The following is a 16,970-nucleotide window of genomic DNA, read 5'->3' on the forward strand; positions in this document are numbered from 1 at the left end:
ACTTGTATTGACTGTGTTTGTTACAGCACTTACATCGGCTTTCATCCTTCATCATACCTGCTGGTTCTGATGCCCAAGGTCTGAAGTTGCTTAGCTTCATGCAGTTTTGGAAGAATCTTGCAGAAAACATTGCACTTACTTTTCAAGATAATATTATTTAATTTATCTCATGCTTTGCCCCATTCCCCTAGCCTAACCCTAACTCCTGCCCTCTCATTCTGCTCCCTCCTCTCCTCTCCTCCTTAGCATGAAGTAAATATTTAAAGATAAGGTTATTTTGAGTTAAGGTGAAATGTGTCGTGCAGCTAAATAAACTAGTTTTGCTTTGGCTCTGACTGATTGGTAGTAATTTAAGTACTTTAACCAAATGTATTAATTCATCCTTTTTATGTTGCTTGCAACATAATCTAATGCTTTCTGCTGCATTACACATGGTGGGTGACTTTAGGTGCCTACTTACTGCAGTCTATTCTGGGACCAGATTTCAGTGTTAACTTACTGGCCACTTATCACATTTTCAAGTTGAACATACCTTTTAATATTAGCTTATAGTTGCTGCTTCTTGAAATCTCAAGATACGTTAACATTTTTCCGAATATATTCTCTGGACCTTATGTCAGCCTGAAATGAGAAGAAGAAAAATAATTACACCGGAATTACCGTGACCAGTTCACTGACATATTTGTGATAGTCATGATTTCTGTGGCAATCACGTAAAATGGAGGTGTGTGGGGATTAGAATACAGCCAGGGGGCAGCAGTCAAGTGAGATGTTCTTTGCCCAGTCTACCAATGTGATTGGATATCTCACAATTGCCTTTTGTGCCCTTTTTACTAAAATGCCCAATATAAAACAATCTGGACACGGCAGCTAATGAAAGATATGACACAGAGGCACAAAGGAGACAGTTTGCGGAGTCTGACTTGCAAATCATCGTGGGTGAAACAATCTGGGAGAGACTGGATGGTCTCGACAGAAAACCCACCAAAAAAGACTATCAGGTCAGTTGCGCTGACAATGACTACAGCTCTCTCAGACTGAGAGAAGATTTCTGCAGCAAAGTTCAAGACTTGACCAGGGCCGGAAACGTTAAAAATGTTAATAATATCCTGCACCAGCATCTTTGAGCCATTGAAACTCAGGAGCAAATCTTCCCGGAGATAGTGAGGACTGCAGAAGCTGGAGATCAGAGTCAAAAAGTGTGGCACTGGAAAACTGGTCAGGTAGCAGCTGAGAAGCAGGAGAGTCGATGTTTCAAGCATAAGCTCTTCATCAGGAATGACAAGAGCCAATGGCATTCCTGATGAAGAACTTAAGCTCGAAATGATGACTCTCCTGCTCCTCAGATGCTGCCTGACTGGCTGTGCTTTTCCAGCGCCACACGTTTTGAGCCAAATCTTCCCACTGCCGTTTGACTGTAATTAAATTTCCAGTCTTGAAAATGGGTGATGGAACTTTAAGTTCATTAGATATGGAAAACCACACAGTCCATGACCTGATTTTAACATTATAAATTAAATTTCAACTTTAAAACTTATAAATAGGAAAGGCTTGCTAATCACTGGTATAATAAGGTATAACACAGCTAATGCATGCTGCCTGTGATGTAATACATGTGAGCTCCCAAATACGCTTATCATGACAGAACTAGATGCCTGAAGACTTAGAGTCATAGATTCATAGAGATGTACAGCACGGAAACAGACCTTTCAGTCCAACTGGTCAATGTCGATTAGGTATCCTAATCTAATCTAGTTATATTTGCCAACACTTGGCCCATAACCCTCTAAACCCTTCCTATTCATATCCCCATCCAGATACCTTTTAAGTGTTTAATTTGAACAGCCTCCACTACTTCCTCTGGCAGCTCATTCCATACACACACCACCCTGTGTGTGAAAACGTTGCCCCTTAGGTCCATTTTAAATTTTTCCCCTCTCAGCCTAAACCTATGCCCTCTAGTTCTGGAGAACCCACCCCAGGGAAAATACATTGTCTGTTTATCCTATCCATGCCCCTCATGATTTTATAAACCTCTCTAAGGTCACCCGTCAGCCTCCAATGCTCCAAGGAACACAGCCCCAGCCTATTCAACCTCTCCCTGTAGCTCAAATCCTCCAGCCCTGGCAACATCCTTGTAAATCATTTCTGAACCCTTTCAAATTTCACAACACCCTTCTCATAAGAAGGAGGTCAGAATTGCACGCAATATTCCAAAACTGGCCGAACCAATGTCCTGTACAGCCACAACATGACCTCCCAACTCCTATACTCACCGCTCTTATCAATAAGGGAAAGCCTTCTTCACTATCCTATCTACCTGCGACTCCACTTTCAAGGAACTATGAACCTGTACTCCAAGGTCTCTTTGTTCAGCAAAATTCCCTAGGACCTTACTATTAAGGTTATAAAGTCCTGCTCTGATTTGCTTTTCCCAGAGCAGTAGCAAAGACAACATCAAACACAAGAGCCACAAGTATAAGACCTGCCATAACAGAGTTAAAAGTGCTTCTAAACAGAATATCTTGGTTTCCATACTCTTTGTTAAAAGAAAAGGGTAAGACTCAAAAACACCAGATTTCATGTTGTATTCTGTACAAGACAAAATTCAACGTAAGATCCGGTCACAGCAGAAAAATAATTTGATTAAATGACTGGTACACAGCATTCAAATGAAATGTAATGTTCTTACTTTAGCTGCAAAAACTCACTTTAATTAGTCTGAGTCCTACTGACATGCCAAATTGACTGAATTGACTTACAGGCTTTGAAAACACAGCTAATGACTATTTTGACAATGCAAGTTTGCTTTGTAACAGCCAATCCATGCCTTTGCTAATTTTAGTGATAAAGTAGAAGTAAGTATAATGGGAAGGGGAAAAAGATATAGTGGAAGCTTGATTAAGCTACTTGGCTGTTGGATCCCTTTAAGTTCAAATAAAGATCATGTTAAAAAGTAAAATAAAAAACATTTGCTTGCAGAAACCACTACCGATAAAGCTATTCTGTCGGGTGAACTTGTATATCATTTCACCGATCTGTCTTCAAAAGGCTAGTCCAATTTAACTCTTCTGCTAGTCACTTTAGTTAACACTATTATCATGGCATTAACTGAAGTGCTCAAGATCACCAGACAAGTCAGGCCTATCGTGACTATAAAATTCACCACCAGTTGTGACAAATATTCCCTTCGACTCCCTTCAATTAATGTCAGGACCAATGGGGGATATCTCTGAATTATCCAGATTGCTTGCTTTTTTGTCAGCTGATGATTTCTTGTCTTCTCCATCAAAGAGCTGCTGATTGCAAACTAAAATGGAAGTGAATCAATGCTATTGAATTTTGAAGTGGTTGTTCTGTATCTGTCCAATATATGCTTCTAAAAATGTTTATTTCTTGTCCTTTATGAACATTTCTAGTTTGATGTACATGTGGCATACCACCATGTGTTTCTATGGTTCGAGGAACAACATTGGTGAATGACTTCATTATCATTTAGTTAACTTTGCACATCAGCCAGAGAAGTCCTACAATATGTACATGATGCATCTTAGCAGAGCCAGGAATATCCTTTGCAGGCTCATTGCTTTGTGAAGAAGTACCTCATGTCACTGGTGTTCAGGGCTATGTCACGACACAGAACTGCCACTGACGTCAGTGTAAGCTAGTTGTCTCTGTGCTACATCTTATATGATAATGCTGGAGGGCACTGACTCATCATTCCCAGTGACTCGGGTTAATGCAGAGTAGTGAATATCTATGACATCCTAGGCTCCCCTGAACATGGTTGTATGAAATGCTCTATGCTGAAGTAGGCTACAACTTCATCTTCAAGTCTGAACTACAAAGCATGAGGTAATACGACAGCTGTTCCTATTATGTCCCTATTTTGACAGTCAGTAAAATGCGAAATACAGTGTTTATAAAGCAGACCGTAGAGATTATTGATTATATTTAAAAGAATACATATCAATCCATTTGCTCGTTAGCAGAATGAAATGGTCGATCTTAAGTGCATATATGAAAAAAGACTTCCATCACATTGTGAAATGTTTTTCTTCAACAAAACATTTGCAACATATAACAGTTTCAATAAAAAAAGTCATTTTTGTATAGGTTCCAGTTTGACTGCAAACTTTCTAAAATGCTGCAAAAAGTGACACCATGCCATAGAGGAAAGCTGTGAGCGGCAGCAGTATTTAATAATTGATTACTGTGGCTTTTCAAGTTTGACAGGTGTGATAGAGATTGTGCTGAGCAATGGAACTTTTCCTTAATACACTTTTATGTTGCTGTCCATGGTCTAATGCAGAGAATTTACAGCAGACATATTATGGCCAAACTGTGATGGCTGTGTGCACCGATTTTAAAACTAGGATGTGAATCTTATATGTGATAAGCTAACTGTTCTGCTTTAACTGATGGTTATTCCGTAATGTGTTGCAGTACAATCTTTAAGATCCATTGACAAATCATAATGTATAAGCTATCTTACTCTTGAATAGCAATAATTAGAAACTGACAATGGGTGGAATTTCCTGTTTTTCTGCAGTCAGAATACACCTACTCGCTGTGCATGAAAATCCCAGTGTAGGGGTTCAAGAAAATTCAGGTACAGCTATATTATATCGGGAAATACACTGTTCCAAACTTAGTCATTTTTATGTAAGTGTCTCGTGATCCCTGTATATTTTGGCTTGTTTATAATCACTCTACCCTCCCAGGGTAACTAGATGTCTGTATATGTGCATTTCCCGCTACTCTGCTGGTTCAAAAATGTAAAATTAAGCCCAGAATTTTATACAAAACCATAGAATCATAGAAATGATACAACTTAAAAAGTGGGATCATTTGGCCTATCTTGTCTATGTTGACCCAAAGTTGCCCAGATGCCCCCTTTTCAATCTGATCTTTCTGCACATGGCCCATAGTCCTGCAGCTTACAACACATAAGGTGTAGATCCAGATAGGTTTTAAAAGAGCTTAGAATCTCTGCCTCCACCAACTCAGGCAATGAATTCCAGATACTCAGCATCCTCTATATAAAAAAGTTTTTCCTCACATCACCTCTAATCCTTCTGCCACTTAGCTTTAATTTATGATCCCTGGCTTTTGAACTCTGACAAGGGAAACAAGTTCCCCCATCTACTCTATCGCTCCCCCTCACATTTTGTATATGTCAATCACGTCACCCTTCAGCGTTCTCTGTTCCAAGAAAAGCAACCTCAGTCTCTCCAATCTCCCCTTGTAGCTACAATTCTCCAACTCCGGCTACATTGCAGTAAATCTTATTTACAACTCTCCAGAGCAATTATGTTCTTCCTGTAATGTGGTGATCCAAACTGCACACAATAATCCAGTTGTGGCCTCACCAGTATCTTGTGCTGTTTATTTTGTTCGGTAATTCGAAGGAAATTCATCCTTATTGAATCTTGCTGTATACTTTCTGTTAGTTCCTTTGAATCCATATTTAGAATATCAATATAAGACACATTAAAACTTAAAATACTTCAAACATTGCATGTTGTTAAAAATGCTGTGTATCTCAGTCCTAAAATAAATCATAGAGAATAGGTGCAGGAGTAGGCTATTCGGCCCTTCAAGCCTTTCACCACCTTTCAATATGAACATGCAATTTTAGTATTCCACTCTCACTTTCTCTCCATAGTTCTTCAAAAGCACTTTTGATCCCTCTATTTTTGCAAACTAACCCCTTTGTTATTCTCCCTTCCTTCTTCAGTGCCTTTGAATATGATGCGTCCTATAATTCCATGTTTGAACCTCCTCAATCAGTTTTCTGAAACTGAAAGCTGCAGGTAACATCGTCTATCTGTCCCCAGACTATCTCCTCTTAAATTTTATGAATAAACCCAACCTTACAACCCTTGGGATGGCATGGTGACTCAGTGGTTAGCACTGCTGCCTCATAGCACCAGGGACCAGGTTCAATTCCAGCCTTGGGTGACTGCGTTTTCAAGGTGGTAATCTGGGACAAAATCAATTGTCACATTGAAAAAAATTGGAATAGTGAATGAAAGCCAGCACAGATTTGTTAAAATAGGGAGTTGTTTGATGAAGTAATAGAATGGGGTGGAATTGGTGTATACAAACTTTCTAAAGGCTTTTGGTAAAGTACCACAAAACATAGCACCTTAAATGGAGGGGGACATCCCAAGGCATTTTACAGAAGCATATATGTACAAAAAATGACGCAGAAGGGGACACTCTTGCTCATGACCTTTCTCATGTCTGTCTGAAAAGGAAGATCTCTTACTCTTAAAATGTATCCTCCAGTTTTAGTCTCCCCCCCAAGAGGAAACATCCTCCCAGTATCCACCCTGTTAAATCCTCTCAGGCTATTTCATGTTTCAATCAGATCACCTCTTAGTCTTCTGACCTCCATCATTTCCAGATTATACTCCATCTGCCAATCTTCTGCTTACTCATTTAACTCTTTGCAGATGCATTATCTCCTTTTGACAATTTAGTGGTTTTGATAAAACCATCTAGACCTTGCATGATCTCATAATAATTGTTCAAGTATTCTTCCATAACCCCCTTAAAGGGGAGCAATAGCTATCTTTGCCTTCATAGCTTGATTTAAACACTAGCCCTAGTCCCACACTTCTCCAATTCAAATTGAAAATGAACTTCCATCACGTATTGCTGTCACCGAAAGGCTCCTTTAAAAAAGAACTGATTTCCAAAAATCAAATAATATTATATCCAGTATGGGAGAACACAGCAGTCACTATCGAGTTCCTTCTAACAAACTACATCTGTGGAATGGCAAGCTTTGAACTGGACCTTGTTAAACAAGTTCATGACAAGACACAACCCCAGTGTAGCCAACTTTCACCACTATGGCCTCAATACAAACATGTTATGTACTTGTGGATAGTCGTAAGCAATGCTATGCTTACTGTGGAGAGTCCCCTCTACATGCTGGTTGGTGCACTAATCACCTGGAAAATGAGCAGGCTATCACTTTATTTTGGGAATTTTCATTTGCTGAATTAGTTAATAGTTATTTAGCAGAAACAAAGACTCATTTTGTTAAAGGTTTCTGTCTTGCACTCATCAGGACAATGCACAAGAATTAGAGTGCAAGCATTAACAAAATGTGCACTTTTCCAGCAATACCTAAATGAACAGATCAATAAATCGGTTGTTAATTGCTTTGGATATTATGAAAAATTCTGCACAAAGGCAATTTTTTTTTTCTTTTGGCACATCATCATTTTTAAGGTCTCTCATTGTACTCTTGTAATTGCCATTCTTTGATTCCAGTCGCCCTGGGTCAGCTCTCATACAAACTTTATACTCCATTTGAGTAGTTAAACTTTGATTTTTATCTGCCTTTTTCTAATGATGCTGTGATCACTGTTTTCTAACTATCCTCCAAGCATAAAACATGCTCCCTTTTATTTTAGAGAAATAGACTCAGCATTGCTACATTCCCTGTTAGGTTGGAAGCATAACTGATTCACAAGTTATATTGTACTTACACACTCCACACTCTCCAAATCTTTACCCTGCACTTTCCCCGGTCACTCTGAGGACAAATGAGGACAAATGCCTCTATTATCACTGCTCTACTTGCACATTTCTGTAATTTCCTTGCAAATGTTCTCTATTTCCTTCCCATTATATGGAGGCCTATACAAGCAGTAAAAAGTGAGGTCTGCAGATGCTGGAGATCAGAGCTGAAAATATGTTGCTGGTTAAAGCACAGCAGGTCAGGCAGCATCCAAGGAACAGGAAATTCGACGTTTCGGGCCGGAGCCCTTCATCAGGAATGAGGAGAGGGTGCTAGGCAGGCTAAGATAAAAGGTAGGGAGGAGGGACTGGGGGGAGGGGCGATGGAGATGTGATAGGTGGAAGGAGGTCAAGGTGAGGGTGATAGGCCGGAGTGGGGTGGGGGCGGAGAGGTCAGGAAGAGGATTGCAGGTTAGGAGGGCGGTGCTGAGTTCAAGGGAATCGACTGAGACAAGGTGGGGGGAGGGGAAATGAGGAAACTGGAGAAATCTGAGCTCATCCCTTGTGTTTGGAGGGTTCCCAGGCGGAAGATGAGGCGCTCTTCCTCCAACCGTCGTGTTGTTATGTTCTGGCGATGGAGGAGTCCAAGGACCTGCATGTCTTCGGTGGAGTGGGAGGGAGAGTTGAGCCACGAGGTGGTTGGGTTGGTTGGTCCGGGCGTCCCAGAGGTGTTCCCTGAAGCGTTCTGCAAGTAGGCGGCCGTCTCCCCAATATAGAGGAGGCCACATCGGGTGCAGCAGATGCAATAGATGATGTGTGTGGAGGTGCAGGTAAATTTGTGGCGGATATGGAAGGATCCCTTGGGGCCTTGGAGAGAAGTAAGGGAGGAGGTGTGGGCGCAAGTTTGCATTTCCTGCGGTTGCAGGGGAAGGTGCCGGGAGTGGAGGTTGGGTTGGTGGGGGGTGTGGACCTGTTAATGAATTCAGCACACAGCAAGATATTGAACAATTCTTCCGCCGCCTTCGCCTCCGTGCCTACTTTTACAACCAAGACTCCCGCCCACCCTCTGACGACCCCTTCTCCCGCCTCCAACACACCCCATCCACCTGGACACCCCGTGCTGGCCTCTTAACCGCCCTCGATCTATTTATAGCCAACTGCCACCGCGACATTAACCGACTGGACGTGTCCACCCCTCTCACCCACTCCAACCTCTCACCCTCAGAATGTAGTAGTTTGTACTAGTTTGGTAGTAGCTTGGCGCACCGACCTTTATACCGCTGAGGCCAAACGCCAGCTCACGGACGCCTCCTCCTATTGCCCCCTTGACCATGACCCCACCTCCCACCACCAAACCATCATCTCCCAGACCATCCATAACCTCATCACCTCAGGGGATCTCCCATCCACCGCCTCCAATCTCATAGTCCCACAACCCTGCACCGCCCGTTTCTACCTCCTGCCCAAAATCCACAAACCTGACTGCCCTGGCCGACCCATTGTCTCAGCCTGCTTCTGCCCCACCGAACTCACCTCCGCGTACCTCGACACGGTCCTGTCCCCTTTAGTCCAAGAACTCCCCACCTACGTTCGGGACACCACCCACGCCCTCCACCTCCTCCATGATTTTCGCTTCCCCGGTCCCCAACGCCTTATCTTCATGATGGACATCCACCCCCATCACGAAGGACTCAAAGCCCTCCGCTTCTTCCTTTCCCGCCGCACCAACCAGTACCCTTCCACTGACACCCTCCTTCGACTGACTGAACTGGTCCTCACCCTGAATAACTTCTCTTTCCAATCCTGCCACTTCCTCCAAACTAAGGAGTTGCCATGGGCACCCGCATGGGCCCCAGCTATGCCTGTCTCTTTGTAGGATATGTGGAACAGTCCATCTTCCGCAACTACACTGGCACCACCCCCCACCATTTCCTCCGCTACATCGATGTCTGTATCGGTGCTGCCTCGTGCTCCCACGAGGAGGTTGAACAGTTCATCAACTTTACCAACACCTTCCATCCCAACCTCAAATTCACCTGGACTGTCTCAGACTCCTCCCTCCCCTTCCTAGACCTTTCCATTTCTATCTCGGGCGAACGACTCAACACAGACATCTACTATAAACTGACTGACTCCCACAGCTACTTGGACGACACCTCCTCCCACCCCGCCCCCTGTAAAAACTCCATCCCATATTCCCAATTCCTTCGTCTCCGCCGCATCTGCTCCCAGGAGGACCAGTTCCAATACCGTACAGCTCAGATGGCCTCCTTCTTCAAGGACCACAGATTCCCCCCAGACGTGATCGACGATGCCCTCCACCGCATCTCTTCCACTTCCCACTTCCCGCTCCTCCGCCCTTGAGCCCTGCCCCTCCAACCGCCACCAAGACAGAACCCCACTGGTTTTCACCTAACACCCCACCAATCTCCGTATACAGCGTATCATCCGCAGTCATTTCCGCCAACTCCAAACGGACCCCACCACCAGGGATATATTTCCCTCCCCTCCCCTATCAGCGTTCCGCAAAGACCACTCCCTTCGTGACTCCCTCGTCAGGTCCACACCCCCCACCAACCCAACCTCCACTCCTGGCACCTTCCCCTGCAACCGCAGGAAATGCAAAACTTGCGCCCACACCTCCTCCCTTACTTCTCTCCAAGGCCCCAAGGGATCCTTCCATATCCGCCACAAATTCACCTGCACCTCCACACACATCATCTATTGCATCCACTGCACCCGATGTGGCCTCCTCTATATTGGGGAGACAGGCCGCCTACTTGCAGAACGCTTCAGGGAACACCTCTGGGACACCCGGACCAACCAACCCAACCACCCCGTGGCTCAACACTTTAACTCTCCCTCCCACTCCACCGAAGACATGCAGGTCCTTGGACTCCTCCATTGCCAGAACATAACAACACGACGGTTGGAGGAAGAGCGCCTCATCTTCTGCCTGGGAACCCTCCAACCACAAGGGATAAGCTCAGATTTCTCCAGTTTCCTCATTTCCCCTCCCCCCACCTTGTCTCAGTCGATTCCCTTGAACTCAGCACCGCCCTCCTAACCTGCAATCCTCTTCCTGACCTCTCCGCCCCCACCCCACTCCGGCCTATCACCCTCACCTTGACCTCCTTCCACCTATAACATCTCCATCGCCCCTCCCCCAAGTCCCTCCTCCCTACCTTTTATCTTAGCCTGCCTGGCACCCTCTCCTCATTCCTGATGAAGGGCTTATGCCCGAAACGTCGAATTTCCTGTTCCTTGGATGCTGCCTGACCTGCTGTGCTTTAACCAGCAACACATTTTCAGCCTGTACAAGCAGGCCAGTCATATACATTCATCAGCTTATTCGGCTAGACCTTCCAATCCCATTAGAATTTGCTGCTTCTTAGGGTCACAATAATACTGAAGGGCTTATGGAACCAGAGATTTTCTATACCTAAGAAATGGTTCTGAGGAGACCTTAGCGACGTTCCCCACTGTCAGCAGTCATCATGTAAAATTGAGCAGCTTTCTCATTTATTACCCCAGTTTTTACCCTGGATCACACCTCTCTATTGTCTGCTCTACTGTTCCTTAAATGTAACCAAAGATTTTCAGTTTTTGAATCGTCAAGTATATCAACCTTTTACATTGCTATAGCGCTGTAACAAATCGTTTATGAATAATATCATCACCCTCTTTTATCTTCTTCCCTTTCGCAAACACATGGCATCCAGGAATATTAAGTGCCCATTCCTCCACTTGTTTGAGTGAGGTCTTTGTTATTGCACAATCCCATGCGGCTACTTTTGCCAATAGCTAAATAACCTTATCATTGTTTCTGTACTTATATACTTCAAGCCCCTCTGAATCTACCTTGCATTTTCTGTCTCTGATCCCTTCTATTTTTGAACTGTTATAAAATCAACGTTGATTATCCTCTGTACCTATCACCTTTCAAAGGCTTCATCCTGCCACCTGCCACATTAGTTTAAATCTTTCCCTGACTTCCATCATTACTTTTTGGTTCATTTTGTGATTTCCCTTTCACTTTTCAGCATTGATGCCTTACCTGATTGCAGCCAGATTTCTCAACATTAGTCATAAGCACTCATTGTAAGGATCAGGACTAATCTCAGGCATTGCAAACTTCTACTGTTGGTTTATTTTCCTGCTCAACCCAATCCAATAACTCTTCACAAGTACAATGACTATAGCTGTATGCAATATTTCAACAGCTTCATGCTGTCAGCATTCCTTCCTGGATTACTAGCCTGTATATTTATTTCTTCATGTTAATGTTTTATTTGCTGTGGGCAGTTACTGTCACAAAATGATGTTTCTGACATTGAGTCAATTAGTCAGTTAAGTCCTGTTGCTGCTGAATTTTATTTAACGAAATACTTTTCACTGTAAAACAGAATTATTATTGTCAGCTGTGCACGCATCACCTCATGCCTCTCAATGTCGTCTTTACTTCATCATTCATCTATTCAACTGTCAATAGGTCTCTTCCATGTTATTTATTTCCTTCGAATATCTTGAGATCCTGTACAATTCTGTGTTATCTATAAACTTTGATATTCTTACATGACTTTCTTTTGCGATAATGAACAATTGATGTGATCTCTGGGTTTAGAATCCAATTAAAATTCTTACCAGGTCATAGTTGTGTTATATATAACTTAGCCAATTAATAATCCAACTTACAACGTTACCACCACTGTGAACAGCTTTCGCTTCAGCCAAGATACTCTAGTGAGGGAATTATATGGAGTTTCTGAAATTATTTATAATATTCACTATCCATTCTTTCCTCATTGACTGTGTTTACATTAATCAAGAAAGCTAGTTGCTAAGAATGAACAGATTTCATACAGCTAATTTGGTTTGAATTTAAAAGGCTAGGCTTTCACTTGACATATTGTGCAAATGTACTGTATTGTGAAATTGGTGATAAAATCATTGTTGGCATGTTATACAGCAGGGAAAAGCATACAAATAGGAAAACTGTATTAAATCACAAGTGAAAAACAATTCTGAAATGTAAAATGAGTTTGAAAGGTGAGTATCTTTCCATAAGTGAAAATTATTTTTGTGGTTTACATTGAAAAGCAAAATCTATTCAGATGAGAAATTTGCAGGTTCAAATTATTTTCCAAACATATGAATTAGGACCAGGAGTAAACCACTTGAGCCTGCTCCACAATAAGAGCACAGCTGACCTGATTACTAATCCCACTTACCAGAGATAACCTTTCATTTCCTTGATCATCAAGGATTTATCAACCCCTGTATGAAAATATTCAGATATTCTGCTTAAACTGCCTTTCTTGAGGATACAAGTTCCAAAGATTCATGATCCTCTGGGAGAAAACACATCTCATCTGTCTTAAATGGGCCATGATTTAGTTTGACTTTGATTAAAAAAAAGGAAACCCCTTTGAAAGAAAATATTCAGAATTTCCAGTGGTTTGATTCTCTATCAATAATCTGGGAAGAACTTTTGGCCTATGCTGAATCAGGTCTCCCATCATAATTGGTTTTGGGAGAACACACTCCACCTGTATCACTGCCACAGACCGAACACCCACCTCCTTTCGTGATGTGCCTTTCCTGAGGATTCCTTAAGCAGTTCTACTACTGCAACATGTTTCCCATTCAACTTCCGACAATTACGTTTAGCATGCCTGGTCTTATCACAATGGGAGCATAGTATGTTCTTTGTATCACCATTAGGTTTTAGCCTTTTTCCTTTAGAATTTTGGCATCCCTGTGTTTGCTCCCAAAAACTAAGACCTTTTCCAACCAAAGATGTTTTATTCCTCCCGTTTCCTTCTTGATTTCCAAGTGACCATTTTGTCACATGTAACCATCTATTTGAGATATCTCAGGTACCTGCCAGGCCGCTTCCTCTCAGATTTTTGACATCTGACACTCTTCTGAACTAATCTTTAAAGTTATTTTATTGCATTACCATTTCAGAACTCTTCCATAATCATGATTATCCTCATTTTTTCAATTTTTCCTCTAACTTCACTGAGTGAAACCACTGATCCTAAAGCACGTTTTTTGCAAATACTACAAATGCCTTCATAGGTTTCTTTCTTGCAGTCCTAAATTTTAAGTGATGAACATCAGGACCAAATTCATAAGCATTGAGTATTATTCATATTGCTGTTGTGACAAACTGGTGTACACAATCATAGCTGTACCTGTCAAGACACCCTATAATATTAAGGTCCAAGCATCTTTGGGTCAGTTCAACTTCCCAGTTGTCTTTTCAAATGGGCTGAAACATCTTTCAACCCCACCATCTGTAAATTTAGGCACTAACCGCAGATGTTTAAATCAAATTCCTGATTAGAATCAAAATCTTCCTCCGAGCTACTATCTCTTGTTCCTTCCTTGACTGTCTGCTTTTGTCTTGGTAAGTCATATGCTACCTGAGTTCTCTCTCCCTTTGGAGATCAAGCATTTTTAATGAAATTTCTTTCCATTGGCTCTTTTTTCTTTCTTTCACCTCATTTTCTAATTCAATCTTTCTTGTTCCAATTCCCTTTCTTTTTCTTTCTCCTTGCTTTTCCCATTGCTTTACCCTTTCTATTTCTCTTTGATTTTTGTTTGCTCCTCTCCACTAATTTTTCTTCATCTTTTTCTTCTAATTCAAGTATTTTATCTGTCTTTCTTTCTCCTAATTCATATGTCTTTTTCACGTCTAACTGAATCTTAGCTAATGGTGTTACAGTCATTTCAGATTTACCTCCTTTTAATTGAAAACATCAGGTAATCACTTTAAAGATTACATCCTTACGAGATCCAACTTTTATTTCTAACTTCAAATTATCTGCTTTCTCCCACAAGGTAGGCTTGATTGAAGATTTCAAATTATCCACTATTATATTTTTTATGCCCAGAAAAATCTTATGAAAAATTAAAGCTGTTTTGAAATTCCTGTCTGTGCAATATAGGTTACATCTCCCAGCATTAATGCCCAGTACCTCCATGGTATTCATTCCTTTAAAGATTCACACAGCCTTCTTAAATTTAACAGATTTCTATCTGTTAAAAGTTGGTCTTTGTTATGATCCTAGCTAACAGTAATACTTGACAAGCCAGATCCTGGCATGAAACCTGCCTTGATAGACCAAAAGTTTGACTTTTAGAATTTAGCTTCTATGGTGATCAGTTTCTAAACATACTCACAAGACACAGATTTACAAAATAACATCAAAGAAAAGTAAAAAAAAAACAAAGCTTTATCTTTAAAGATAATTTAGAAAGATCAAATATTAAAAAGTCAAAAAAAGCAACCCTTTGTTCTCAATAGCATCCTTTACAGATATTTAACCTCAGCGAAGTAGCACTATCTTCAAGCATTAGTTTCTTACCCAACTGCTGAGATCACAAAGCATTTTCTTTAGGTGACATTCTGCACTTTTACCACATAATTCGCTCAGTCTCTCCCTAGGATACACAGATGGGTTAACATCCTGACTTTTTAATGACCTTAGCTACTTTGAGACTGTTGAACAGGTATCTCCTGGTATAGATCTTTTCTTCTGAACTGAAATTCCTTCAAGCCTCTGGCCACTTGATCGATTGGTCATAAAACTCAACTTAGTAAACACTTTAGCAATTATTTCATCAGGCAGCTTACCTAGTTATTTTGCTCAAATTACATGAATAATTTGGAAAGGCTGTTTTGACCAATGCTAAAGAAAATGGATTTTTAACGCTTAAAACAAAAAGCAAGTCACCTTTATTAACTTCAACTTCAGAACCCAAAGTTTATAATGATTATATATTATCAGAAGATGAGAATGTAAGAAATAGGAAGAGTAGCCATTCATCCACTCCTGTCTATCTCACCATTCAATAAGATCAAGGCTGATTTTCCCCAGCCCTCAATTCGCTAATTTACTGCCTTATTAAATACTTTGGCTCTCTGGGGTAGGGAATTTCAGATATTCATCACAATGTAGCAGAAGAAATTCTTTGGCATCTCAGTTTTAAATGAGTGTCCCTTGCTCTTTAAAGATGTCCTGATAGATCGTGCCCAAGGCTGGGACCTTACATTAAAGGGTACTTGATGTTTCCCAATCCATAAAAAGCTGCTTTAGGATGTTATTTGTACAGTCATAAAATACAATCGTTGCTCAAAAGAGAAATGTGTAGAATTGTTTCTCGGTAGAGATAAGTAATAGGAAATGTAAGGTCACTTGTGGGAATAATTTATAGGCCCCCTTTGCAGTAATAGTAGTTATACCAAAGGAAAGGAGTTTGGAAAAATAAATGCAGCATTTAAGAAAGGTACCATAATAATCAAGAACAGTTAAACTTATGTATGGATTGGATGAATCATATTGGTAAAGAGAGTCTGGAAAATGAGTTCACATTGTATTTACTTTTGTACAGTAATACAAGCAGGAAAAAAGCTATTTTAGATTTGGTAATTCGTGATGAAATAGGATTAGTGAGTAACTTCATGACAAGGGGAACCTTGAGGTGACAAGATAAGAATTTCATATTCAGTTTGAAGGTGGAGAAATGCACTTCTAAGATTATGATTCACACCTGAATAAATGTAAATAGAAAATTTTTTGAGGCAATAACACACAAGGTAGATGAAGGGAAGATGTAGATGTAGTGTGTCTAGATTTCTGAAAGGCATTGACAAAGTGTTGCATTCAAGACAAGAGAATGTGGTATAGGGAATAACATAGTGACATGGATAAATGATTTGTTAGTTAAAAGTAAGCAGACAGCACAGATAAATGGATCTTTTTTGAGTTGTCAAACTAATAAAGTGTCAAGAGATGAGTACTGGAACTCAACTATCTATATTAATCACTTCAATGAAGGGGTTGAATATGCGATAGCTAACTTTGTTGATGACATGATGGCGAGCAGAAAAATAAGTTATCAAGAGGAAAGTTTGCAAAGAGATATTGACAGATCAAGTGATTGAGCAAAAATGTAGCAGATGGAGTGCAATGTAGAAAAATGTAAACATATCCACTTTGTCGGGAAGAATGGAAAGGTAGTTTACTGGTTAGATGGAGTGTCATTGCACAACTTGGTGGCTCAGAGCAATCTGGAATTCCTTGCACATCAATGACAAAATGTTAGTATCCATGTTCAGCAAGGGTTTAAGGCAGCAAATGGAATATTGGTATTTATAGTAAAGGGAATCAAACGTAAAAAGAGGAAAATTTTACAGTCAATTCTGCTATAATACATTAGTCCCATTCTCCTACAAAACCATTTTATAAGAAAATTGTGTAATGGCAGCACTATTTAAACGAATGAGGCCATAATCACGTTATAACCAATATACTCTTTACAGAAACAGCATTCCCAATTTGTCAATCACATTACAGTGAATTCACATCAATGAAATGCGAGTTCCAGCATTTCATTGCTGTACTACAAATGTGCATGGCCACATGGGGAGTACAATGTACAATGTGGTCCCCCTATGTAGAAATAAAGAAACATAGAAA

General features: G+C 40.9%; 1 protein-coding gene across 1 annotated transcript in view; it reads right to left on the minus strand.

The window, feature by feature from the left end:
- Positions 1-16,970, minus strand: part of LOC132827769 (endonuclease V-like) — a 110,923-nt gene that overhangs the window by 23,934 nt on the left and 70,019 nt on the right. Inside the window, exon 8 of the mRNA XM_060844471.1 lies at positions 533-621. Within this exon, the coding sequence (XP_060700454.1) occupies positions 571-621 (51 nt within the window). The 3' untranslated portion in view covers positions 533-570. The remainder of the gene's footprint in view (positions 1-532; positions 622-16,970) is intronic.

The sequence above is a fragment of the Hemiscyllium ocellatum genome, chromosome 25 (genome assembly GCF_020745735.1).
Source record: "Hemiscyllium ocellatum isolate sHemOce1 chromosome 25, sHemOce1.pat.X.cur, whole genome shotgun sequence".
NCBI classification, from domain to species: Eukaryota; Metazoa; Chordata; class Chondrichthyes; order Orectolobiformes; family Hemiscylliidae; genus Hemiscyllium; species Hemiscyllium ocellatum.